At 57.0% G+C, this 26,991-nt stretch overlaps 1 protein-coding gene across 12 annotated transcripts in view; it reads right to left on the bottom strand.

Annotated features, from left to right (window-relative positions):
* The window catches only part of IL32 (interleukin 32), a 41,457-nt gene that overhangs the window by 8,504 nt on the left and 5,962 nt on the right, over positions 1-26,991 (bottom strand). The window contains exons 1-14 of one of the 12 annotated variants that reach the window (XR_009598405.1): positions 23,129-25,657; positions 21,472-22,328; positions 16,714-16,755; positions 15,201-15,239; positions 15,003-15,059; positions 14,389-14,647; positions 11,672-13,904; positions 6,995-11,509; positions 6,835-6,876; positions 6,210-6,248; positions 6,012-6,068; positions 5,630-5,656; positions 5,395-5,454; positions 4,832-4,895 (exon numbers count right to left, since the gene is read on the bottom strand). Coding sequence is in view for 4 of the 12 variants with exons in the window: in XM_042239729.2 (XP_042095663.1) it covers positions 4,704-4,907; positions 5,395-5,454; positions 5,630-5,656; positions 6,012-6,068; positions 6,210-6,248; positions 16,714-16,728 (402 nt within the window). In the remaining 8 variants the exon portion in view is untranslated. Of the gene's footprint in view, positions 1-3,419; positions 4,908-5,394; positions 5,455-5,629; positions 5,657-6,011; positions 6,069-6,209; positions 6,249-6,834; positions 6,877-6,994; positions 11,510-11,671; positions 13,905-14,388; positions 14,648-15,002; positions 15,106-15,200; positions 15,240-16,713; positions 16,914-21,471; positions 22,329-23,128; positions 26,044-26,532; positions 26,593-26,767; positions 26,795-26,991 lie in introns of those variants that run through there. The other 11 variants (XR_009598403.1, XR_009598402.1, XR_009598401.1 and 8 more) reach the window with 11 other exon arrangements.

The raw sequence follows: 26,991 nt of genomic DNA, 5'->3' as shown, positions 1-26,991 counted from the left end.
TCGCTCTCGGGGGTCTGGGGGCCAAGGGGCCCACACTGGGGGCGGGGAAGTCCAGGAACTTCGGACCCACGGGATGGGGGTGTCTGGCTCGGCTTTGATGCTGCCCTTGGGGAAGCGTCTGTAGTGGACGCGCTTGAAGAAGTACCTGTGTGTGACCTTCGCGGAGGGAGAGGTTGGGGGTCTGGTCCACGCCTGCCCACGCTCCAGACCCCTCTCTCTGCACCGCTTCTCCCCCCATCCCAGGGTCTGCAGGCCCCACGACCCCACGGCCCCTGGCCCCCCATCGCCCGGCCCCCCGGGTGCGCGAGCTCTCCCACCCGTGGTGCTGACGGTGACATCGTTGGGGGGCGGCAGCGCGCCCTCCCTGAGGCTCAGATCGCGCAGGTAGCCGGGGTCTAGGCGCGCCGCCGCCTCGTCGTAGTGCCGGTACTGCCTTCCCGAATCAGGTAGGTCTTCCGGTTGAGCCGCCAGGAGACGCGGCGTCCACCTCCGCCCCGGGGGGCAGCGCCAGCTCGGTGAGCGGGCGCGCGGCGCCCTCTAGCAGCCGGCCCTGGAACGACCAGAACTGCGGGCCTGCGGGCCGGGCGGAGGCGGGTAGGCCGCGCTAAGCATGCCCTGCGCTAGCCCCCCACCACTGGGACCCTGCTACTGCCGCTAAGTCGCTTCAGTCGTGTCCAACTCTGTGCGACCCATAGACGGCAGCCCACCAGGCTCCCCTGTCCCTGGGATTCTCCAGGCAAGAACACTGGACTGGTTGCCATTTCCTTCTCCAATGACTGAAAGTGGAAAATGAAAGGAAAGTCGCTCAGTCGTGTCCGACTCTTTGCGATCCCATGGACTGCAACCTACCAGGGTCCTCCGTCCATGGGGTTTTCCAGGCAAGAGTACTGGAGTGCGGTGCCATCGCCTTCTTCGCAAGGAAGAAACTCCGGCACTGATTTAGATCCTGAATTCTGTGATGAGCTGGGGTGGGGGGCAGTCAATAGGTGGCCCACGTCCCACCCACTCATCACCCAGGAACGTTGAGGAAGCAGTTACCCCAGATTGAGCCGGAACCAGTCCGGGTACCAGTCCACAATCTTCCCGCAGCATGAACTGATGGGAGCCAAACAGTTCCTGAGAGGATGGCAGAGGCTCAGATGTGCAGGAGCAGAGAGGTGTTTCAGATGCACGAGCGTATCCCCCTGAAAGTGGGCAGTTCTGGCTCCAGTCTGCTGACCGGAGAGAGGGTGCACGGAGGCCAACTGTGGAGCATCATCTATGTGTGACTAGTGATGTCACCCAGGACTTGGGGCACGGTGATCAAGGGTGTTCTCAGGGCTGATGCGGGGTCCTTAGCAATGTGGGTTGATTGGATTTCACAGAAGCAGGACAGGGTGACAAACATCCCAGAGGGCCTGGAGAGGCAGGCTAGGGTTCGGCATCCCGGGGGTGGACGGTGGGGCCCGTCCTTAAAGAACCAAACAGGTTGGCACAGTTGCTGACAGGAGGGGCCTGGGCTGCGTGGCACAAAGACTGGGGCCTTCAGGATGGAATAAAGGTGCTGAGCCCTCTGGGGGCCCCTCAATCCAAGCGAAGTGGAGGCTGTCTCCCTGCCCTGGGCTGCCCCACAGGGCTTGTCCCTCCCAGCCTGGCCAGCCTCCTTGCTGAGGCAACAGCCTCTCTGAGCCCAGCACCTCCATGGCCTTCTCGTAAGTCTCTCAGGCCCAGGGCAACCATAACAAAGAACCACAGGCCCGTGTATCAACAACACACATTTTTTCTCTCACAGTGGAGCCCATAAGTTGAAGTCAAGGTATTAGCAGGTATGGTTCTTCTGAGAGCGCTGAGGGAAGCCTGTGTTCCAGATCTCTCCTAGGCTTGTAGACAGCCATCTCAACGTCTACACGGCACCCTCTCCAGTAACGTATGTGTCTCCTAATCCCCCATTTTCATAAGGTCACCAGTTATAATGGATTAGCGCCCACCCCAAGGACCTCATTTACCTTGATTCCTTATAAAGACCATCTCCAGATGACATGGCATTCAGAGGACTTCAGCATAGGAATTTGGGGACACAGTGAGACGTCTGAGATCCAACTGGATTTGGAAAGTAGAGGTGTTTCTTGGGCACAGCTGGAAGGGAAAGCTCTGAGCCTGGGGCTGGGAGGTGCAGTGGTTTAGGTGTTGGGAGGAAGACAGGGCTACGGGAGCCCCCACATGTCACAGGTTTAGGTTTAAGACTCCTGCAAGACTCCTGGGAAGGATGTTTCCAGGAGAGAGGACAGGGCAGCTTAGAGACTGAGGAACTAGGAGAACCCACAGCATGGGGGTCGCTAGCAGTAAGGGATCTGACTGCTAATGAGGGAGATGAGAGCGACCCGGGTTTAGTGCCTGGGCTCGGAAGAGCCCCTGGAGAAGGAAATGCCACCCCACTCCAGTATCCTTGCCTGGGAAATCCCACGGACAGAGGGGCCTGGTGGGCCACAGTCCACAGGGCTGCAGAGGCCAACACGGCAGAGCAACATAGCGCAGCACAGCAAGGCGCGGTCATTTCCTGAGCCCCACCCACGTGCCAGGGAACTTGGTGGGGCCTTGAGGGCACCTGGCGTGAAATAGAGGGCCAGGGCTGCCCCGAAGGAAAAGGAGGGCATCCCAGGCAAAAGGAGCAGCATGTGTGGAAACCACGGCAGGAGAGAGAGGCGCTTGGCCAGCAGCCAGGGACTATTGCCCAGGGGAGGAGATGCTGAGCAGCGTCCTGCGGATTAGCCGAGTCTGACAGGTCAGTGAGGGCCTTAGGTGCTCAGGTGTGTCCGACGCTGTGCCACCCCGTGGACTGTAGGCTGCCAGGCTCCTTTCGCCTCTCACTGCATTCTTTCTGAGCTGAGACATAAAGGACCAGAGTTCCTCAGATCCCTTGAAATACCACCTAACAGTTTCAAATGGAAATCCTATGCTAAATGGAGTACATTGGGAGAATGGCATTGAAACATGTATACTATCACGTAAGAAACGAAGTGCCAGTCTATGTTCGTTACAGGATACAGGATGCTTGGGGCTGGTGCATGGGGATGATCCAGAGAGATGATATGGGGTGGGAGGTTGGAGGGGGATTCAGGATTGGGAGCTTGTATACACCCATGGTGGATTCATGTCAATATATAGCAAAACCAATACAGTATTGTAAAGTAAAAATAAAATTTTAAAAAATAAAACAAAAATATATTTTTTAAAAAATGGAGTACAAAACATCTTCTTTACAGCAAATATCCCACTAAAAACTGCTGTCTGTAATTTGCATACGCTAGTTAAAGCTCAAAGCCATGAGATGACTCCTATTTACATAAGTTATACTTCCTTATTTCAGAATTCTCCATAGGAAGAAAGAAACTTGTGCCTAGAATCCTTGGATTTACACCTATTCCATTCAGATCACTCCCTCCTGCACCATGGAGGACTCTTCCCTCCATATTTTTATTGGATTTTGTTCTGTTACCTCCCGAGTTTATACTCTACATGCACATATCACATACCATTGCTCAAAAACGGAAACATTTCTTTGGAGGGAAATGTTTAGAAAATGTATTTCATGTAACTTACATTGAAATGGAGAAAAGATTTAATCTAAAACCAACAATAAGAACTATAAAATACAAACTCATATTGACATTGAAATGGGGAAGAAATTTAACCTTAAAGAAATAAAACCTTACTACTTATATCAACTGAGTAACCTCACCATTGAGGGAAGTAGTATATCAGATGTAAGGTCATTATGTAAAAAGATAAAAAGGAAATAGTCAAGTGGACATTTAGCACAGGGTCACCGGAGAACGCAGGGGCAAGTGTGAGAGACTTGAATACAGATCGGGAGGGGAGGCAGGGACAGGGCCAGGAAGCCAAGGCTGCTCAGGGCCTGGCAGTGGGCGGCTCCTGGCAGCAGGGAACTCAGGCCAGAGGTAGGCCTTCCAGTGTCAGGCCTGTCAGAGGGACCCCCTGGAAGTGAGGGGGAGGGTGTGGCTGGAATGGGGCTCTGCCACAAGGAACTCCCAGACAGGCTGCTGTCCTCCTCACACAGGAAGGCTCAGGCCCAGGAGACAGGGAGAGCCTTCCTCAGGGCTCCTGTCCTGCTGGGGCCTGAGCTGACAGTGAGCTCGGTCCCCTAGGATGATCAGGGCACTAAGATGCTAACGTCAGGGTCAGGGTTCACCACTGCCTCCTCCTGTGAGACCCACAGCCGGCCCTCAGGTGACTCCCTCACTGAGAATCAGCTCAGCGCCCCATCTGACAGGGTCCCCAGTGACAGGCAGAGACACCGAGGCATGCTGAGCCACGGAAGGCACCTTGGTCCTTGGGGCCCCGGGCTTCTAAGCCTCTCCCACATCCCTGGGTCAGCAGAGCATCCCGTCACTGACAGACAGGTCAGACCTGGAGAAGGGAAACCTGGCCTGATGCTGTGGTGTCGTCCCTGCAGGACAGGAGGTGAGGGCAGTTAAAGGATGGGTCAAGGGTGAGCAGGAGGGTAAAGGTCGCTTCAGAAGATGGTTTTCGGAAAGGGGATCGTGCAGGGCGTTCTGGATGAGGTGGAGTTCCTCCAGAACCACCTGGGGCTCCTAGACCTGAATGAGGTTTCTGAAGAGTTGCCCCACAGAGGAGCAGAAATCTGTCAGCACTCCCCAGACGGCCTTCACCGCACTGCAGACGGCCTCCAGGCAGGCCGCCGCCTACTCCTGCAGCCAGGTCAGCACATCCCAACACCTCTGCTGGAGACTCCGCAGCATGCCTTGGAACCGCCGCAGGGCTCTGGCCCAGATGCTCTCTTCTGGGTTCTGGACCTCCAGACAGGCAGTGACTGAGGGTCTCTGGATTCTGCGGCGTACTTCTTGCCGTGCTTGCTGAAGCAAGGGACTGGACTCCTGCAGGGATTCCTGCAGGGACGGCGGCCTTTCAGGGACCACCCTGGGTGAGGCAGACCCCATTCCTTCCTGACCTGACCGAGGCCTCCCAGACCTTGGGAGAAGCTGGGACTCAGAAGCCCAGCCTAGCCCTACCCGAACTGCCTGCCTTCAGTCCAACAGCTCCACAGACAAGAGGACTTCTCCCAGACACTGGGCCTGGTACCTCGGTTCCCTCGAAGAAGGAACCCTGGTGCTTGGATGTACCTGCCTATAGGTGGTTGGCCTCTGAACCCAGCACCAGGCCCACGTGGCTCAGAGCAGGAAGCTGAATCCAGGGCTCTGGCCACCGTGCGCTGAGTGGGGAGGCTGATGCCCACAAGGCTGCACCACCTAAGATTTCAGGGACCCCCTCTTCATCCCCCACTCCAGGGAGCTCTGTGCACGCGCAGCAGCCCTAAGGACAAGAGAGACCAGTGGGGAGGGGAAGGAAGGCGCTGAGACAGTGGCTCCAACTCACGGGAAAGTTCTCTTGAATGTGATCTTCAATGAATTCACAGACATCCTTGCTGAGTTCCTCCTGGGGAGAGGAAATGTGCTGTCTGCACTCCTGCCTCGCTGCTGAGGTCAGTGGTCCCCACTGTGGCCTCCCGTGCATCCAGGTGAGTCTGAAGAGAGCCAGGGCCCCAGACCCCATACCCTGGCTGATCCAACTCTGAGGACTACCCTTAGCAGGGGGCAAGGTCCAAACTCACCTCCATCTCTGCTAGGGCTGCCTCCATCTGGTGGGGAAAAAACACTCTGTTTAAAACACCCCCACCCTCTTTCACTTTCACCGTGAATCCCAAGCCCCAGCTAGTTCTCATCTCTGCCCAGTCACCCCAATAACTAACCCTCAACCTGGGGACCATGCTCTGGCATCCCTGCCCTGCCCTCGTTGCCCTGTGGTCTGGACGCCGCCCTCAGCATCCCTGGGCCTCCGTATCTCCTCCCTGTACACTCACCTGCCACACAGGTGTGCGTTTGTCCAGTGTAAGGACTGGGCGCTGAGCTGTGACCCTCATCATCACCCTGACTGTGAACCCACCCCACCTCCCTCACACTGGGGAGGGTCGGGGGTGGGGCACACTGACCCACCTGTGCTTCTTCTGGTTCATTTCCCATCCTATCACAGTAATGATCCACAGAGCTGTGCTGTGAACAGAGATGGACTTGAGTAAAAGAAGCTCGGTTCTTCTCCCTGGGGGGCCCCAAGTGGCCCAGATCATTCTAGGCATCACCCAGCAGAACCCAGGCCTCCCGAGCCCCAGCTATTCATGGGGATGAGCTTCTTACCAGCATGCTCCTCAGAGAAGCCTGGTCATAATGGACTCCCTGTGGAGGTAACAGTGAACCTCAGTTTCTGGTCTTGTAACCACGGAGACCTGTTTTACAGAACCACCCCTGGACCGAGGAGGACCCTTGCTCTGGAATAGGCGGTCCACCTGGTTCCCAGATGCCTAGCCCTCTGTGGTCCTGCTGACAGCTGACCAGGGAGGAACTGGCGCCGTCCTCTCCTGTTGAGGCACTAACGGTGACAGCGGCCAGCCTTCCCGGCCTCTGACCCTGCAGCGGAACGTTTGACCAGCATCATTGTGAGACTGGGCGCTTTGATGGCACAGGTCCCATGTTTTCCTTCCCAGTGGGAAGGAAATGGCACCCGCTCCAGTGTCTCTGCCTGGAGAAGCCCATGGACAGGGGAGCCTGGTGGGCTACAGTTCCCGGGTTCGCAAAGAGTCGGACACCACTGAGCTACTCAACTTTCACTTTCCCTGTGGCCACCACAGCGCCCAGGGAGGGTGGGACAGAGGCTGCTGTGCGCAGAGCAGTCAGCAGGGCTGGGGCTGAGCTGGTGGGAGCCGGGACCGGTGGCAACTGAGACCACAGGGCCACTCTCCCCTGGTCTCTCCTCGTCACTCACCTTAGCGAAGCCCCTGGTGGATTAGGGTCCTCCCGCTGGAACCTGGTGCAGGAAGAGTGGGAGGAAAAGTGCTTCAGTGACGCGGGCTCACCCACCACCCTGGAGGGTCCTCTGCCTGCAGGTCTCCCCACCGCACACCGGGCTCCCCAGAGCCCCTCACCTGAGATCCTGCAGCCAGAGCTCCAGCTGAGCACTGCCTGGCTGCCTGCTGAGCCCCAGCCACTTAAGAGCCGGCCAGGGAGGGGCGGAGAGGGTGGAGCCCTGCTGGGGGAGGGGGCAGGGTCGGTTGGGTGTGTTTGAGACAGAAACTGAGACAGAAATAGAAGCAGAAACCGAGGAGGGTGGGGGGAGTCAGAAGGAGGGGATGACGTGGAGCCAGAGGTCCGAAGGGCTGGGGCGGAGAGGGCGTGTCCCTTACACTCAGGGTCCAGGGGTCAGGGTCTCTCCTCCCTGAGCTGGGTTGGGATCTCTGAGCCCAGCTTGGGCCATACCCCACCACCATTGGTTCGAGCACAGGGAGGGACCAGGGAAAGTCCAGACTTGGACTTGAGAAAGCTTCGGGGGGAGCCGACCAGGGCCCTCGAACAGACTGCACCCCACTTCACATCCAGAGAAGCTTCTGTAGCCACCCTGCCCTCAGGAAGTCACAGGACCTGCAGGGCCCTGGGGTGGAGACTCTCCCCGGGCCCCGGCATCCAGGGCAGGGGCCAGGCCTGATTGCCTGACACACAGGATGGGGCCCAGGAGGGTCTGAAGGGAGCCTTGCTGACCAACTGACCCCAATGACCAGGATCTCCTGAGCCCCATGGGGAGCCCTTCTGTCCCAAGCTACAGTGGCAGGAGTCTCCCTGGCCCTGGCATTCCCCACAGGGCTTGACTCTCACAGCCTGGCCCACCTCCCCCTGAGACCACAGCCCCTCACAGCCCAACACAGCACGGCCTTGTGTATGTCTTAGAGACCCAGGGCCGCCATAACAAAGAGCCACAGACCTGGGTCTCAGCAACACACGTTTGTTCTCTCCCAGTGCAGCCAAGGCTCACTCTGTGTGTGTGTGTGTGTGTATGTGTGTGTGTGTGTATGTGTGTGTGTGTGTGTGTGTGTGTGTGTTGTGGGGGAAAGACAGCTGTTAGAGCCAACTGTGGGCAAGGCCAACCAGTCTCACCCTGGAGCGATTTCTCCTCTCCAGTCTACCCCCTTGATCAGTACAATATCCTCCAGCGTATTCACCTGTTTAATTAAAATTGAATAAAACTTAAAACCCCAGATGTTAGAGTAAAACAGGAAACCTGTTCGTGCGGAACGTTGGTAACTAATTCACACTGAAAATGCTAGCAGCTGATTAATTCAAACTGAAAAACGAAACCTGCCTGCAGGTAAGTTGGGTTGACCATGGAGGATTCCTAACAACCCATAGGAGCGTGCCTGGTAGCTCAGCTGGTAAAGAATCTGCCTGCAATGCAGGAGACCTGGATTGGATTCCTGGGTCGGGAAGACCCCCTGGAGAAGGGATAAGCTACCCGCTCCAGTATTCTTGGGCTTCCCTGGTGGTGCAGTCGGTGGCTCCCGCCTATACAGGAGACTTGGGTTCAATTCCTGGGTTGGGCAGATCCTCTGCAGAAGGCGATGACAACCCACTGCAGGAGTTTTACCTGGAGAATCCGCATGAATAGAGAAGCTGGTGGGCTACAATCATGGGGTCAGGAAGAATCAGACATGACTGAGCGACGAAGTACACACAGCGCAGTGGAGCCTAGACGTTGAAATCAAGGTGTTAGCAAGTTTAGCTCCACTGAGAGCCCTGAGGGAAGCATGATTTCCAGGCTTGTCTCCTAGGTGTGTAGACAGCTGTCTCTACGTCTAAGTGGAGCCAACCTTAGACAAGTATCTGTCTCCTAATTCCCCATTTTCATAAGGTCACCAGTCATAATGGATTAGGGCCCACCCTAAAGACCTCATTTTAACTTGATTCCCCATAAAGACCCACCTCCAGGTAAGGTGACATTCCAAGGTGCTGGTGGTTTGAACTTCAGCATAGGAATCTGGGGAAAGACAAGTCAACCTCTAATATCCTTGTGCAGGAGCCAGGCTCTGTAAAGGGGCTATCAGTGTGGGCCCCAGAGGGACAGACCTACAAAACTCACTCCTCGGGGAAAGTCTCTCTTGGGTTCACCAGACCCCAGCCGGCATCCTCTGCCCCTTCGGAGCCCATTCAATTGTCTGAGACCGCCTTTCCACACCCAGGAAAACCAGATCCTTCCCTGAGCCTCCTATGAATTCCAGGCCAGGAGGGAGACAGGGAGCTGATCCTGTTTCAGCTGCAAGTCACATTTCCAGGTCTCCTTTCCAGAAACCAGGCCCCTAAGAGGGGATGCTCAGCCCCTCCATGCCTTTCTCCAGAGTACAATCATCTGAAGGCATTTTATGTTTCATTGCGGACTCAGCCGTTTTCTTCACAATTTTGGTTGACATATAATTCTCATACCAGACAATTCACCCAGGAAAGGGCCCAGTTCAATGCAGAAACCTATTCAACCATCACCACAATTAATTTCAGAATACTTTCCATCACCTTGTCAGGCGAGTGTATGTTCCCCGGTTCTGTCTCGTCACAACAGAGATTTGGAGTGTCGGACATTAAAGCCCTCGGCGCGGCACAGCTCTCGGCTCTTGGACAGACCGTGTAATAGCTCTTAGACAGATCAGTGTTACACCTCTATTTTATTTAGAAAATAGCAGGAAAATCCATCCACGAGGCGCGAGGGCATGCCCACCCGAAGACGCGAAGAGAAGAGAGTTGGGGAGAACACCAGCGCACAGGAGAGAGACCCCCCAGGACCTTTGGCTCCTCTCCTCATGTGTCTTTTCCTCCCCCCGGGCCTGCCCTGTGTAAGCGAGCAGCCAGCAGTGCTGTTTGCTCCGCCTGAGGTCCTCACTCCGCTCCTCGGACCTTCCTTTGCTGTTTTTGCTGGCTTCTCCCTTCCTTGTCTTTTAGCCACCGCCATTCTGGGCTCCTCTTTCCTATTCTAACTACCTAACAACCTCAAGCAGCCAGTCTCCACCCCTAAGCCATCATCCTCCAGGGCCCACTACCAGGCCACCCCTAAGTCTGCTTTCAGCATTTTGAGGTACCACTGGACTATTTCCCAAGGTCATAAAACCACTGCACATTGCCAGCATCAGTATATCACAGTTCTAATTTCTCCGATCCTCATCAGCCTTATGATCACAACTTCTTGATTCTGGGCATCCTAGTGGGCATGAAGAGGTATCTCACTCTGATTTTTATTTGCATTTCCCCAGAGACAAATGATGTTGAGCATCCCTTCATATGTGTGTGGACTACATCTATAGATTTCTTGGAGAAATGTATACACTGATCCTCAGCACTTTTTTAAACTGGGTTATTTGTCTTTTTAAGTTGTCAGAAGAGTTTTATGTTCTGTATACCAATCCCTTATCAGATACATTGTTTGCAAAATTTTTGTTCCCATCTGTGGTTGTCTTTTCATTTTTCTGATGGATTACTTTGAAACACAAAAGCTTTTACATTGTTTCTTGGGACTGTTTTGTTCATTTCAGTCACTCAGTCATGTCCAACTCTTTGCCACCCCATGGGCTGCAGCATGCCAGGCTTTCCTGTCCATCACCAACTCCTGGAACTGTACTATTCTTTAATGATATAATTCAGAAAGATTATAATTCTTTAACTTCTATAATTCAATGTGATGTGGCATTTTTGTGAAGCAGACTTCATGAAGTCTGAGAGGCGGGAGAAGCTCAGGTGTGGAGGTGGGAGAGGTGTTTTAGGAGCAGGAGGCTGTCCTACTGAATGTGGGCGGCTCTGGTACCAGCGTGCTGACCAGAACCAAGGATGGGCCACAGGGGCCGTCTCAGGAGCATCACCCACCTGTGAACCACGGATGTCACCCTGGACTTGGGACACATGCTCAGGGGTGGTCTCAGAGCTGGGTTTGGGACCCCACCAATGTGCTTCGATTGGCATTTCGTGGAGTCAGGACAGGAAGAGAAACATTAGAGCAGAGCTGGAGAGCTGGCTCAGTAAGGGGAGATGGGGCTTTCCTGTGAACAGCCAAGCACTTGGGAGAGCTGCTGTTGGCAGGTGGGGCGGGAATTCAGTCCCCTGAGCTCCGGGAAAGGCCAGGTGTTCGCCGAAAAGGAGAGTCCGGCGGGGTCATGGCCAGGGGCAGGGGAGGAAGGCCCAGGAGGCCGCACTCAGGGCATTCAGTTCCAAGGCCAGCCCGCTCTCTCCGCCCTCCTGGACTTTCCTCCACGGGCATCCCGGCTGCATCCTGCCTGAGTCCCGCCCCTGGGACAGACTTCCCACAGCCACAACCCGCGGGGGCCCCGTGGGCGATCCATTTCCTTCCACGCAGCCGCAGGTCCCCCTCAGGGGGAGGACCGGCTCCCCACCAGCAGGGACAGGAGAGGCAGGAGGGGCACCGAAGGCCGCCCTGCAGCCTGACTGATCCCGCACTGACAGTCGCAGTCTCCGGGCTTAAGGGTCGCTCTGGGGGGTCTGGGGGCACGAGGGCCCACACTGGGGGCGGGGCAGTCCAGGAACTTGGGCCCCTGGGTTGGGGGAGTCCGGCTCGGCTTTGATGCTGCCCTTGGGGAAGCGCCAATAGTGGACGCCCTTGAAGAAGTAGGTGTCACCTGCGGGGAGGGAGAGGTTTGAGGGGCTGGTCCACGCCTGCCCACCCTCCAAACCCCTCTCTCCGCACCGCTTCTCCCCCCACCCCGGGGTCTGCAGGCCCTACCACCCCACGGCCCCTGGCCCCGCATCGCCCGGCCCCCCAGGAGCGCGAGCTCTCCCACCCGTGTTGCTGACGGTGACATCGTCGGGGGCCGGCGGCGCGCCCTCCCAGAGGCTCAGGTCGCGCGGGTAGCCGGGGTCCGGGCGCGCCGCCGCCTGGTCCTACCGCCAGTACTGCCGCCCCCGGATCAGGAAGGTCTTCCGGTTGAGCCGCCAGGAGACGCGGCGTCCACCTCCTCCCCGGGGGGCAGCCCCAGCTCGGTGAGCGGGCGCGCGGCGCCCTCTAGCAGCCGGTCCTGGAACGACCAGAACTGCGGGCCTGCGGGCGGGGCGGCGGCGGGTGAGCCGAGCTGCGCGTTCCCCGCGCTAGCCACCCCTGCTACTGCTGCTAAGTCGCTTCAGTCGTGTCCGACTCTGTGCGACCCATAGACGGCAGCCCACCAGGCTCCCCTGTCCCTGGGATTCTCCAGGCAAGACCACTGGAGTGGTTGCCATTTCCTTCTCCAATGACTGAAAGTGGAAAATAAAAGTGAAGCGGCCCAGTCGTGTCCGACTTTTTGGGACCCCACGGACTGCAGCCTACCAGAGTCCTCGGTCCATGGAATTTTCCAGGCAAGAGTACTGGAGTGGGGTGCCATCGCCTTCTCCGCAAAAGAAGAGAATCCGGCACTGATTTAGATCCTGAATTCTGTGATGAGATGCGGTGAGGGGTGGTCAATAGGTGGCCCAGGTCCCACCCACTCATCACCCAGAACGGTGAGGAAGCAGTGAGCCCAGACTGAGAGGGGCCAGTCCGCAGTCTCCCCACAGCATCAACTGATGGGAGCCAAGCAGTTCCTGAGAGGACAGCAGAGGGTCAGGAATGGAGGAGCACAGAGGTGTTTCAGATGCACGAGGGTGTCCCCCTGAAAGTGGGCAGTTCTGGTTCGGGTGTGCTGACCGGAAAGAAGGTGCACGGGGGCCGACTGTGGAGCATCCTCTATGTGTGACCAGTGATGTCACCCAGGACTTGGAGCATGGCGATCAGGGGTGTTCTCAGGGCTGAATTGGGTTCCCCAGCAATGTGGGTTGCTTGGATTTCACAGAAGCAGGACAGGGTGACAAACATCCCAGAGGGCCCGGAGAGGCAGGCTGGGGTTCAGCGTCCCGGGGGTGGACAGTGGGGCCCGTCCTTAAGAACCAAACAGCTTGGCACAGTTGCTGACAGGAGGGGCCTGGGCTGCCTGAGACACAGACAGGGGCCTTCAGCAGGGAATGAAGGCCGTCTGGGCGATAAGCCCTCTGGGGACCCCTGAATCCAAAGCGAAGGGGCAGGTGTCTCCCTGCCCTGGGCTGCCCCACAGGGCTTGTCCCTCCCAGCCTGGACAGCCTCCTTGCTGAGGCAACAGCCTCTCTGAGCCCAGCACCTCCATGGCCTTCTCGTATGTCTTCCAGGCCCAGGGCCACCATAACAAAGAACCACAGGCCCGTGTATCAACAACACACATTTATTCTCTCACAGTGGAGCCTAGAAGTTGAGGTCAAGGTGTCAGCAGGTATGGATCCTCTGAGAGCCCTGACGGAAGCCTGTGTTCCAGGTCTCGCCGAGGCTTGTAGGCAGCCATCTCCACATCCACACGGCACCCTCTCCAGTATGTATGTGTCTCCTAATCCCCATTTTCATAAGGTCACCAGTTATAATGGATTAGGGCCCACCCCAAGGACCTCGTTTACCTTGATGCCTTGTAAAGACCACCTCCAGATGATGTGGCATTCAGAGGACTTCAGCATGGGAATTTGGGGGCACAGTGTGACTTCTGAGATCCTTGAAGGGCAACTGGATTTGGAAAGTAGAGGTGTTTCTTGGGCATAGCAGGAAGGGAAAGCTCTGAGCCTGGGTTCAGTGGTTTAGGTGCTGGGAGGACGTCAGGGCTACGGGAGCCCCCACATGTCACTGGGCCTTCTGGATGAGGTGGAGTTCCTCCAGAACCACCTGGGGCTCCTAGACCTGAATGAGGTTTCTGAAGAGCTGCCCCACAGAGGAGCAGAAATCTGTCAGCACTCCCCAGACGGCCTTCACCGCACTGCAGACAGCCTCAAGGCAGGCCGCCGCCTTCTCCTGCAGCCAGGTCAGCACATCCCAACAACTCTGCTGGAGACTCTACAGAATGCCTTGCAACCGCCGCACGGCTCTGGCCAGATGCTCTCTTCCAGACTCTGGACCTCCAGACAGGCAGAGACTGAGGGTTTCTGGATTCTGCGGGGTACTTCCTGCCGTGCTTCCTGAAGCAAGGGACTGGACTCCTATAGGGATTCCTGCAGGAATAGGGGCCTTTCAGGGACCCACCCCGGGCGAGGCACACCCTGGTCCTGACCTGACGGAGGCCTCCCAGACCTTGGGAGGCGCAGGGAGTCAGAAGCCCAGCCCAGCCCAACCCGAACTGCCGGCCTTCAGCCCAACAGCTCCGCAGACGGGAGGACTTGTCCCAGAGACTGGGCCTGGCCCCTCGGTTCCCCTCGAAGAACGAACCCTGGTGCTTGGTTGTACCTGCCTGCAGGTGGTTGGCCTCTGAACCCAGCAGCAGGCCCACGGGGCTCATAGCAGGAAGCTGAGTCCAGGGCTCTGGCCACCATGCCCTGAGTGGGGAGGCTGATGCCCACAAGGCTGCACCGCCTGAGATTTTAGGGACTGCCCTTTTCATCCCCCACTCCAGGGAGCTCTAGCACACGTAGCAGCCCCAGGACAAGAGAAACCAGTGGGGAGGGGAAGGAAGGTGCTGAGACAGTGGCTCCAACTCACGGGAAGGTTCTCTTGAATTTTATCTTCCAGGAATTCATAGAAGTCCTCGTTGAGTTTCTCCTGGGAGAGGAAGTGTGCAGTCCGCACTCCTGCCTCGCTTCTGAGGTCTGGTCCAAACTGTGGCCTCCCGTCCATCCCGGTGAGTCTGAAGGGAGCCAGGGCCCCAGACCCCATACCCTGGCTGATCCAACTCTGAGGACTACCCTTAGCAGGGGGCAAGGTCCAAACTCACCTCCGACTCTGCTAGGACTGCCTCCATCTGGTGGGAAAAAAACACTCTGTTTAAAACACCCCCACCCTCTCTCACTTTCACCCTGAATTCCGAGCCCCAGCTAGTTCTCATCTCTGCCCAGTCACCCCAATAACTAACCCTCAACCTGAAGACCATGCTGTGGCATCCCTGCCCTGCCCTCGTTGCCCTGTGGTCTGGACGCCGCCCTCAGCATCCCTGGGCTTCCATATCTCCTCCCTGTACACTCACCTGCCACACAGGTGTGCGTTTGTCCAGTGTAAGGACTGGGCCCTGAGCTGTGACCCTCATCATCACCGTGACTGTGAACCCACCCCTCCTCCCTCACACTGGGGAGGGTCGGGGGTGGGGCACACTGACCCACCTGTGCTTCTTCTGGTTCATTTCCCATCTTATCACAGAAGTGATCCCCGCAGCTGTGCTGTGAACAGAGGTGGACTTGAGTAAAAGAAGCTCGGTTCTTCTCCCTGCGGAGCCCCAAGTGGGCCAGATCATTCTCCGCATCACCCAGCAGAACCCAGGCCTCCCGAGCCCCAGATATTCGTCGGGATTAGCGTCTTACCAGTATGCTCCTCAGAGAAGTCTAGTCACATGGGACTCCCTGTGGAGGTAACAGTGAAACTCAGTTTCTGGTCTTGTAACCACTGAGACCTGTTTTACAGAACCACCCCCCCCACCAAGGAGGACTCTTGCCCTGGAATAGGCGGTCCACCTGGTTCCCAGATGCCAAGCCCTCCATAGTCCCGCTGAAAGCTGACCAGGGAGGAACTGGCGCTGTCCTCTCCTGTCTGAGGCGCTGACGGTGACAGCGGCCAGTCTTCCCGACCTCTGACCCTGCAGAGCCCCGGCCCCCCAGCCCCTTTCCCTCCAGGCACTTGACTCCATCTCGGAGGTGGGAGGCACCCCACCGACCCCTCGGGAGACTCCACCTAAGGGCGGGAATCTGGCGCTGTCCCCGCGGCCCTCCTGGCCCTGCGAGGTCAGTGGGGCTCACAGTACATGCAGGGCTCCCGTCTGCACACCCTGTGTCCGGGGGGCCCATCATGTCAGCCCAGCATCACACACGACTGGGCAAGGAAACACCTCGCGGGGCCGTGGGGACACTCTGCTGCCCACATCCTCCTCTCACTGGGCCTGGCTGCTCAGCCTGGCTCACCCCGTGATAACCACACCCAGACACCGGTGTGCCATGGCCCAGAGCCCCTGAGCAGCTGGTCACCCTCAGAACTAGGTAGCTGAGTGGGACAGAGGGCGGAGGGCTCCCCAAAAAATAAGAATAAATTCTGAGCTCAGCATGGCTTCAGCTGTTGATCCAGGCCCTGAGAGAAATGCTTTCAGCTTTTCTCTGAAAATCCTGGCCAGCCAACTAGACCCCACACGCTGCAACCAAGATCCCTCGGAGACAGAAGAAATTCAATAAATAGGAATAAGCATGAGAAGAGCCCGAGGGTGGCTGATTCCTCGGACACTGCAGACGCTCCTCGTCGGCTCCCCCACGAGCATGACGACTCTCATTCCTACACTCAGTCCAAGGGCCATTGCTCCTTCCTTGGTCCCAACACAGGCCCCCACACTGAGCTGCCCCTCAAACTGACCTCCCAGCAGGAGCCCCAGCCCCACAGCCAGGACCTGCTACCTAAGGAAAGGGCTCAGAGCACCAGGAAAGTGAAGTGTGTTAGTCAACAATTATGCAGAATTTCAGGCTGATGACAGCGGAGCATTCGATCTGGGTCATTGTGAGCCTGGGCGCTTTGATGTCACGGGTCCCATGTTTTGGCCCTCTGCTTCCCCACTGGGAAGGAAATGGCACCCACTCCAGTGTCTCTGCCTGGAGAAGCCCATGGACAGGGGAGCCTGGTGGGCTGCAGTTCCCGGGTTCACAAAGAGTCACCACTGAGCGACTCACACTTCACTTTCCCCTGTGGCCACCCCAGCACCCAGGGAGGGTGGGACAGAGGCTGCTGTGCCCAGAGCAGTCAGCAGGGCTGGGGCTGAGCCGGTGGGAACCAGGACAGGCAGCAACTAAGAACTGAGATCACAGGCCCACTCTCCCCTGGGCTCTGGTCGTCACTCACCTTAGCGAAGCCCATGGTGGATTAGGGTCCTCCCGCTGGGATCTGGTGCAAGAAGAGTGGGAGGAAAAGTGCTTCAGTGACGCAGGTTTGCCCACCACCCTGGAGGGTCCTCTGCCTGCAGGTCTCCCCACCCCCACACCAGGCTCCCCAGAGCCCCTCAACTGAGATCCTGCAGCCGGAGCTCCAGCTGAGCACTGCCTGGCTGCCGGCTGAGCCCCAGCCACTTAAGAGCCGGCCAGGGAGGGGTGGAGAGGGTGGAGTCCTGCTGGGGGAGGGGGCAGGGTCGGGTTGGTTATATTTGAGACAGAAACTGAGACAGAAATAGTCGCAGACACAGAGCCAGGAGAGGGGGGTCAGAAGGAGGGGAAGACATGCAGCCAGAGGTCTGAGGGGCCGGGGCGGGGAGGGCGTGTCCCTTACACTCAGGGTCTAGGGTTCAGGGCCCCTCCTCCCTAAGCTGCCTTGGGATCTCTGAGCCCAGCTTGGGCAGTACCCCGCCACTATCGGTGGAGAACGGGGAGGGACTGGGGAAAGTCCAGACTTGGGACGATAGTTTGAGGAAGCTTCGGGGGCAGCCGACCAGGGCCCTGGAACAGACTGCACCCCATTCCACATCTAGAGAAGCTTCTGCAGCCGCCCTGCCCTCAGGAAGTCACAGGACCTGCAGGGGCCCTGAGCTGGAGATTCTCCCGCAGGGAGAATTCATCCACAGCAGGGGCCGGGCCTGTGTGCCTACCCACAGGATGTGTCCCTCAGAAGGGGCTGAAGGGAGCCTACTGACCGTCTGGGCCCCTCTGACCAGGGTCTCCTGAGCCCTGCTCGGGCCCCCAGTGCTCAGTCACCGCGCCAGGGGTCTCAATGGCACTGGCCAGCCCCACAGCGCTTGACTCTCACAGCCTAGCCCAGCTCCCCTGAGACCACAGCCCCTCACAGCCCAACACAGCCATGGCCTGGCATCTGTCTTAGAGACCCAGGGCCGCCATAACAAAGAGCCACAGACCCGGTCTCAGCAACACACATTTACTCTCACAGTGGAGCCTCGAAATTGAAATCCAGGCTCAGCAGGCAGTGAATGCTCTGAGAGCCCTGAGGGAAACTTGTGTTCCTGGCTTCTCTCCTAGGCGTGTAGACGGCTGTCTCCAGGTCTACATCGCACCCTCCCTAGACAAGTATCTGTCTCCTTATTCCCCATTTTCAGAGGTCACCAGCCATAATGGATTAGAGCCCACCCTAAGGACCTCATGCTAACTTGATTCCCTGGAAAGACCCACCTCCAGGTGCCGGTGGTTAGGACTTCACTGGGTGCATTTAGGGGAACAGGATTCAGTGTCTAATATCCTTGAAGAGGAACCTGCCTCCTGACTGACCACCCGTGTGCACCCCATGGAGATGAACCTAGGAATCCCGCTCCTCAGGGAAAGTCTCTCTTGGGTCCACCAGACCCCAGCTGCCCCTTAGGAGCCCTTCAGTTGTCTGAAACTCCCTTCCCACACCCAGGAGGTCCAGATCCTTCCCTGAGCCAGCTCAGAACTCCAGGGCGGGAGGGAGACAACAGAGGCGCTCTTGCTTCAGCTGCGGGCTTCCCTGGTGGCTCAGAGGTCGAGAATCTGCCTGCAGTGCAGGAGATCTGGGTTCGATCCCTCTGTCGGGAAGATCCCCCTGGAGAAAGGAACCCACTCCACTATCATGGCTCAGAGAATTCCACTGACTGCATTGTCCATGAGTCACAGAGTCAGACACGGCTGAGCACCTTTCACTTGCTCAGCTGCACGCCTCATTTCCAGGTCTTATCTCCGGAGATGGGACACTGGGCACCTCCACATCTGTCTCAGGAGGGCCACCTCCTGAAAGGCATTTCGTGTCTCATCGTGGGCTGAACCCTTTTCTTTATAGAGTTTTAGTAAGATGTAATTCACATATCATACAGTTCACCCAGGAAAGTGCCTAATTTAATGCACAGTACTACTCAACCATCACCACCATCAATTTCAGAACACTTTTTATCATCTCCAAAAACCATCCTGCACCCCTGAGCCGTCATCCTCCAAGCGCCCACCACCACGTAATTGCTAAGTCTGTTTTTAACTTTTTGAGGTACCACTAGACTATTTCCTGAGGCTTCCCTGGTAGCTCAGGGGTAAAGAATCTGCCTGCAATGCGAGAGATCCAGGTTCAATCCGTGGGTCAGGGAAGATCCCCGGGAGGACGACATGGCAACCCACTCCAATATTCTTGCCTGGAGAACCCCATGGACAGAGGAGCCTGGGTGGGTACAGTCTATGGGGCCACGGAGGCAGCATGAGCGTGCACCCACACACAGAATGGGGGTGTAAGTTTTCTGGCTCCATGCCCTTACCACATGTATCATTTGCAATTTTTTGTCCCCATTCGGTGGGTTGTCTTTCTACTTTTCCGGTGTTGCCCTTAGAAATACTAAAGTTTTAAGTGTTTCTATTTTAATATTTTGTATCATTTATTTCCCATTCTTTAAATAACATAATTCAATGCAGTATGGCATTTTGTGAAGCAGACGTCATGAAGTCTGAGAGGCCGGAGAAGTGTCCATTGTTGCAGTGAAAGGAGCCTCAGATGTCACAGGGGACATCCCTCTCTGGGCGCCTCCAACCAACCTTTGGTTGCCCCCCAGCTCATTCTCATCCACCCTGTCCCCCTTCAATACTCGATTGCAGCCTCTTCTGTAAAACAGTGATTCCGGTCTGTCACGTTCCTGCCATTAAACTTCACCTTGGGGCTCCATCACTGCTCCGAGGAAAGGAAGGGTTTTCTCTCCTGTTATTTTATAGTCCTGCTTCAGGGCTGATAAGCTTTTCGAATACAAGATTCCTCCTCCTCATACTTAGAAAGGGTCCTGACAGAGGCCCACATGGCTTCTGGTGCCTTCGAATTCCCAGGTCCCTGGCTGGTTGAAGACACCTGGGTGTCATCCTCCTCTGGTCGTGACCACCTGGCTCCGTGCCCCTGGGTCAGCTCTGGGCAGCACTGTGGGCCCGCTGAGGCTCGTGGCACATTAAGAAAGGGTGGGTATGTGCCTCCAGCCATGGGGGTGACCCTCTCTCACCCAGGCCACGAGTGGGCTCTGCAAACACAGGAAGAGGGTGGCCCCTGGGTGGAGAACAGGGAGGGGACACACAAGTCAGAAGACAGAAACCAGGGACGGCAGCTGCTGGCCCTGGTCCCTTGCAGATCATGGCCACCTCCAGCCAGCCCCACATCAACCACCCAGTTTGTTCAAATGCAGAATCCTGGCCCCAGACCCAGAGTGAGGATTCACAGTGAAGACATGGAATCTGCACGTTTAAAGTTCCCTAGGTCATTCTCTCTTTTTCTTGGACCACACCGATCGGCTTGAAGGATCTTAGTTCTGGGACTCGAAATTTAACTCAGGCCATGATGTGAGAGCACCACATTCTAACCAGGGGACCACCAGGCAACTCCTTTCCTGGGTCATCCTGTGTGGACTATTCCAGAAGCAGAGTTGCAGAGGCACTCATTTAGATCCTGAATTAAGCGGGGAGGAGGGTCATTGAGATGGCCCAGGTTCCACCCACTTGTCACCCAGGAGCACTGAGGAGGCAGTGACCCCCAGGCCGAGAGGGGACCAGGCCACTGTCTTTCCACCAGCATCGAGCTGATGGGAGCCAAGGGGTTCTGGAGGGGGCAGCAGAGGCTCAGGTGTGGAGGTGAGAGAGGTGTTTTAGGAGCAGGAGGGTGTCTTACTGAATGAGGGGAGCTCTGGTACCAGCATGCTGACCAGTATCAAGGATGGGCCACAGGAGCCATCTCAGGAGCATCACCCACGTGTGAACCACGGATGTCACCCTGGATTTGGGACACATGCCCAGGGGTGGTCTCAGAGCTGGGTTTGGGACCCCACCAGTGTGCTTCGATTGTCACTTCATGGAGCCAGGAAAGGATGAGAAACATTAGAGCAGAGGCTGGAGAGCTGGCTTAGCTGGCAGTGGGCAGTGGGGCTGTCCTGTAAAGAGCCAAGCACTTGGCACAGCTGCTGCTGACAGGCGGGGCGGGGCAGCAGGAAATCAGCTGCCAGAGCTCTGGGAAAGGCCAGGTGTTCCGGAAGAGCAAAGTCCTGCAGGGTCATGCCCAGGGGCAGGGAAGGAAGGCCCAGGAGGCCCCATTCAGTTCCAAGGCGGGCGGCCCTGTGTTTCCCCCCTCCTGGACTTAGCTCCACGGGCATCCCCAGCTGCATCCTGGCTGAGCCCCACCCCTGGGACAGACTTCCCACAGCCACAACCCACGGGGACCCCGTAGGCGATCCGCTCCCATCCACGCAGCCACAGGTCCCCCTCAGGGGGAAGCCAGGCCCCCAACCAGCAGGGACAGAAGAGGCAGGAGGGGCACCGAAGGCAGCCCTGCAGCCTGACTGATCCAGCAATGACCGTGCAGTCTCTGAGCTTAATTGTCGCTCTGGGAGGCCTGGGGGCCAAGGGGCCCACACTGGGGGCGGGGAAGTCCAGGAACTTCGGACCCACGGGATGGGGGAGTCTGGCTCGGCTTTGATGCTGCCCTTGGGGAAGCGTCTGTAGTGGACGCGCTTGAAGAAGTACCTGTGTGTGACCTTCGCGGAGGGAGAGGTTGGGGGTCTGGTCCACGCCTGCCCACGCTCCAAACCCCTCTCTCTGCACCGCTTCTCCCCCCATCCCAGGGTCTGCAGGCCCCACGACCCCACGGCCCCTGGCCCCCCATCGCCCGGCCCCCCGGGTGCGCGAGCTCTCCCACCCGTGGTGCTGACGGTGACATCGTTGGGGGGCGGCAGCGCGCCCTCCCTGAGGCTCAGATCGCGCGGGTAGCCGGGGTCTGGGCGCGCCGCCGCCTTGTCGTAGTACCAGTACTGCCGCCCCCGGATCAGGTAGGTCTTCCGGTTGAGCCGCCAGGAGACGCGGCGTCCACCTCCGCCCCGGGGGCAGCCCCAGCTCGGTGATCCAGCGCTGGCGCCCTCTAGCAGCCGGCCCTGGAACGACCAGAACTGCGGGCCGGGCGGAGGCGGGTAGGCCGCGCTAAGCATGCCCTGCGCTAGCCCCCCACCACTGGGACCCTGCTACTGCTGCTAAGTCGCTTCAGTCGTGTCCAACTCTGTGCGACCCATAGACGGCAGCCCACCAGGCTCCCCTGTCCCTGGGATTCTCCAGGCAAGAACACTGGACTGGTTGCCATTTCCTTCTCCAATGACTGAAAGTGGAAAATGAAAGGAAAGTCGCTCAGTCGTGTCCGACTCTTTGCGACCCCATGGACTGCAACCTACCAGGGTCCTCCGTCCATGGGGTTTTCCAGGCAAGAGTACTGGAGTGCGGTGCCATCGCCTTCTTCGCAAGGAAGAAACTCCGGCACTGATTTAGATCCTGAATCTGTGATGAGCTGGGGTAGGGCGCAGTCAATAGGTGGCCCACGTCCCACCCACTCATCACCCAGGAACGTTGAGGAAGCAGTTACCCCAGATTGAGCCGGAACCAGTCCGGGTACCAGTCCACAGTCTTCCCGCAGCATGAACTGATGGGAGCCAAACAGTTCCTGAGAGGATGGCAGAGGCTCAGATGTGCAGGAGCAGAGAGGTGTTTCAGATGCACGAGGGTGTCCCCCTGAAAGTGGGCAGTTCTGGCTCCAGTGTGCTGACCGGAGAGAGGGTGCACGGGGGCTGACTGTGGAGCATCATCTATGTGTGACTAGTGATGTCACCCAGGACTTGGGGCACGGTGATCAGGGGAGTTCTCAGGGCTGATGCGGGGTCCTTAGCAATGTGGGTTGATTGGATTTCACAGAAGCAGGACAGGGTGACAAACATCCCAGAGGGCCTGGAGGGGCAGGCTGGGGTTCAGCGTCCCGGGGTGGACGGTGTGGCCTGTCCCTAAAGACCCAAACCGCTTGGCACAGTTGCTGACAGGAGGGGCCTGGGCTGCCTGGCACAAAGACTGGGGCCTTCAGGATGGAATAAAGGCGCTGAGCCCTCTGGGGTCCCCTCGATCCAAAGCGAAGGGGCAGCTGCCTCCCTGCCCTGGGCTGCCCCACAGGGCTTGTCGCTCCCAGCCTGGCCAGCCTCCTTGCTGAGGCAACAGCCTCTCTCAGCCCAGCACCTCCATGGGCTTCTCGTAAGTCTCCCAGGCCCAGGGCCACCATAACAAAGAACCACAGGCCCGTGTATCAACAACACACATTTATTCTCTAACGGTGGAGCCTAGAAGTTGAGGTCAAGGTGTCAGTAGGTATGGATCCTCTGAGAGCCCCGAGGGAAGCCTGTGTTCCAGGTCTCTCCTAGGCTTGTAGACAGCCATTCAACGTCTACACGGCACCCTCTCCAGTAAGGTATGTGTCTCCTAATCCCCCATTTTCATAAGGTCACCAGTTATAATGGATTAGCGCCCACCCCAAGGACCTCGTTTACCTTGATTCCTTATAAAGACCATCTCCAGATGACATGGCATTCAGAGGACTTCAGCATAGGAATTTGGGGACACAGTGCGACTTCTGAGATCCAACTGGATTTGGAAAGTAGAGGTGTTTCTTGGGCACAGCTGGAAGGGAAAGCTCTGAGCCTGGGGATGGGAGGTTCAGTCGTTTAGGTGTTGGGAGGAAGACAGGGCTAAGGGAGCCCCCACATGTCACAGGTTTAGGTTTAAGACTCCTGCAAGACTCCTGAGAAGGACGTTTCCAGGACAGAGGATAGGGCAGGTAAGACACTGAGGAACTGGGAGAACCCACAGCATGGGGGGCCCTAGCAGTAAGGGATCTGACTGCTAATGAGGGAGATGCGAGCGACCTGGGTTCAGTGCCTGGGCTCGTAAGATCTGTTGCAGAAGGAAATGCCACCCTATTCAGGTATCCTTGCCTGGGAAATCCCATGGACAGAGGGGCCTGGTGGGCCATAGTCCACGGGGCTGCAGAGGCGAACACGGCAGAGCGACATAGCGCAGCACAGCAAGGCGAGGTCATTTCCTGAGCCCCACCCACGTGCCAGGGAAGGTGGTGGGGCCTTGAGGGCACCTGGTGTGAAACAGAGGGCCAGGGCTGCCCCGAAGAAAAAGGAGGGCATCCCAGGCAAAAGGAGCAGCATGTGCAGAGAACCTGGCGGGAGACAGAGGAACTTGGCCAGCAGCCAGGGACTATTGCCCAGGGGAGGAGATGCTGAGCAGCGTCCTGCGGATTAGCCGAGTCTGACAGGTCAGTGAGGGCCTTAGGTGCTCAGGTGTGTCCGACGCTGTGCCACCCCGTGGACTGTAGGCTACCAGGCTCCTTTCGCCTCTCACTGCATTCTTTCTGAGCTGAGACATAAAGAACCAGAGTTCCTCAGATCCCATGAAATACCACCTAACAGTTTCAAATGGAAATCCTATGCTAAATGGAGTACATTGGGAGAATGGCATTGAAACATGTATACTATCACGTAAGAAACGAGGTGCCAGTCTATGTTTGATACAGGATACAGGATGCTTGGGGCTGGTGCATGGGGATGATCCAGAGAGATGATATGGGGTGGGAGGTTGGAGGGGGATTCAGGATTGGGAGCTTGTATACACCCATGGTGGATTCATGTCAATATATGGCAAAACCAATACAGTATTGTAAAGTAAAAATAAAATTTTTAAAAATAAATAAATAAATAAAAATGTATTTTTTTTAAAATGGTGTACAAAACATCTTCCTTACAGCAAATATCCCACTAAAAACTGCTGTCTGTAATTTGCATATGCTAGTTAAAGCTCAAAGACGTGAGATGACTCATATTTACATAAGTAATACTTCCTTATTTCAGAATTCTCCATAGGAAGAAAGAAACTTGTGCCTAGAATCCTTGGATTTACACCTATTCCATTCAGATCACTCCCTCCTGCACCATGGAGGCCTCTTCCCTCCATATTTTTATGGGATTTTGTTCTGTTACCTCCCGAGTTTATACTCTACATGCACATATCACATACCATTGCTCAAAAACGGAAACATTTCTTTGGAGGGAAATGTTTAGAAAATGTATTTCATGTAACTTACATTGAAATGGAGAAAAGATTTAATCTAAAACCAACAACAAGAACAATAAAATACAAACTCATACTGACATTGAATTGGGGAAGAAATTTAACCTTAAAGGAAAAAAACCTTACTACTTATATCAACTGAGTAACCTCACCATTGAGGGAAGTAGTATATCAGATGTAAGGTCATTATGTAAAAAGATAAAAAGGAAATAGTCAAGTGGACGTTCAGCACAGGGTCACCGGAGACCGCAGGGGCAAGTGTGAGAGACTTGAATAGTGATGGGGAGGTGAGGCAGGGACAGGGCCAGGAAGCCAAGGCTGCTCAGGGCCTGGCAGTGGGCGGCTCCTGGCAGCAGGGAACTCAGGCCAGAGGTAGGCCTTCCAGTGTCAGGCCTGTCAGAGGGACCCCCTGGAAGTGAGGGGGAGGGTGTGGCCGGAATGGGGCTCTGCCACAAGGAACTCCCAGACAGGCTGCTGTCCTCCTCACACAGGAAGGCTCAGGCCCAGGAGACAGGGAGAGCCTTCCTCAGGGCTCCTGTCCTGCTGGGGCCTGAGCTGACAGTGAGCTCGGTCCCCTAGGATGATCAGGGCACTAAGATGCTAACGTCAGGGTCAGGGTTCACCACTGCCTCCTCCTGTGAGACCCACAGCCGGCCCTCAGGTGACTCCCTCGCTGAGAATCAGCTCAGCGCCCCATCTGACAGGGTCCCGAGAGACAGGCAGAGACACCGAGGCGCCTGAGCCACGGAAGGCACCTTGGTCCTTGGGGCCCCGGGCTTCTAAGCCTCTCCCACATCCCTGGGTCAGCAGAGCATCCCGTCCCTGACAGACAGGTCAGACCTGGAGAAGGGAAACCTGGCCTGATGCTGTGGTGTCGTCCCTGCAGGACAGGAGGTGAGGGCAGTTAAAGGATGGGTCAAGGGTGAGCAGGAGGGTAAAGGTCGCTTCAGAAGATGGTTTTCGGAAAGGGGATCGTGCAGGGCGTTCTGGATGAGGTGGAGTTGCTGCAGAACCACCTGGGGCTCCTAGACCTGCATGAGGTTCTGAAGAGTTGCCCCACAGAGGAGCAGAAATCCGTCAGCATTCCCCAGACGGCCTTCACCGCACTGCAGACGGCCTCCAGGCAGGCTGCCGCCTTCTCCTGCAGCCAGGTCAGCACATCCCAACACCTCTGCTGGAGACTCCGCAGCATGCCTTGGAACCGCCGCAGGGCTCTGGCCCAGATGCTCTCTTCTGGATTCTGGACCTCCAGACAGGCAGTGACTGAGGGTCTCTGGATTCTGCGGCGTACTTCTTGCCGTGCTTGCTGAAGCAAGGGACTGGACTCCTGCAGGGACGGGGGCCTTTCAGGGACCCGCCCAGGGCGAGGAAGATACCATTCCTTCCTGACCTGACCGAGACCTCCCAGACCTTGGGAGAAGCTGGGACTCAGAAGCCCAGCCTAGCCCTACCCGAACTGCCTGCCTTCAGCCCAACAGCTCCACAGACAAGAGGACTTCTCCCAGACACTGGGCCTGGCCCCTCAGTTCCCTCAAAGAAGGAACCCTGGTGCTTGGATGTACCTGCCTGTAGGTGGTTGGCCTCTGAACCCAGCACCAGGCCCACGGGGCTCAGAGCAGGAAGCTGAGTCCAGGGCTCTGGCCACCGTGGGCTGAATGGGGAGGCTGATGCCTTCAAGGCTGCACCACCTGAGATTTCAGGAACCACCCCCTTCATCCCCGACTCCAGGGAGCTCTGTGCACACGCAGCAGCCCCAAGGACAAGAGAGACCAGTGGGGAGGGGAAGGAAGGCGCTGAGACAGAGGCTCCAACTCACGGGAAGGTTCTCTTGAATGTGATCTTCAATGAATTCACTGACATCCTTGCTGAGTTCCTCCTGGGGAGAGGAAGTGTGCAGTCTGCACTCCTGTCTCGCTGCTGAGGTCAGTGCTCCCCACTGTGGCCTCCCATGCATCCAGGTGAGTCTGAAGAGAGCCAGGGCCCCAGACCCCATACCCTGGCTGATCCAACTCTGAGGACTACCCTTAGCAGGGGGCAAGGTCCAAACTCACCTCCGTCTCTGCTAGGGCTACCTCCATCTGGTGGGGAAAAAACACTCTGTTTAAAACACCCCCACCCTCTCTCACTTTCACTCTGAATCCCAAGCCCCAGCTAGTTCTCATCTCTGCCCAGTCACCCCAATAACTAACCCTCAACCTGGAGACCATGCTGTGGCATCCCTGCCCTGCCCTCGTTGCCCTGTGGTCTGGACGCCGCCCTCAGCATCCCTGGGCTT

The sequence above is a fragment of the Ovis aries genome, chromosome 24 (genome assembly GCF_016772045.2).
Source record: "Ovis aries strain OAR_USU_Benz2616 breed Rambouillet chromosome 24, ARS-UI_Ramb_v3.0, whole genome shotgun sequence".
NCBI classification, from domain to species: domain Eukaryota; kingdom Metazoa; phylum Chordata; class Mammalia; order Artiodactyla; family Bovidae; genus Ovis; species Ovis aries.
This window is presented reverse-complemented; position numbering and strand designations above follow the sequence as displayed.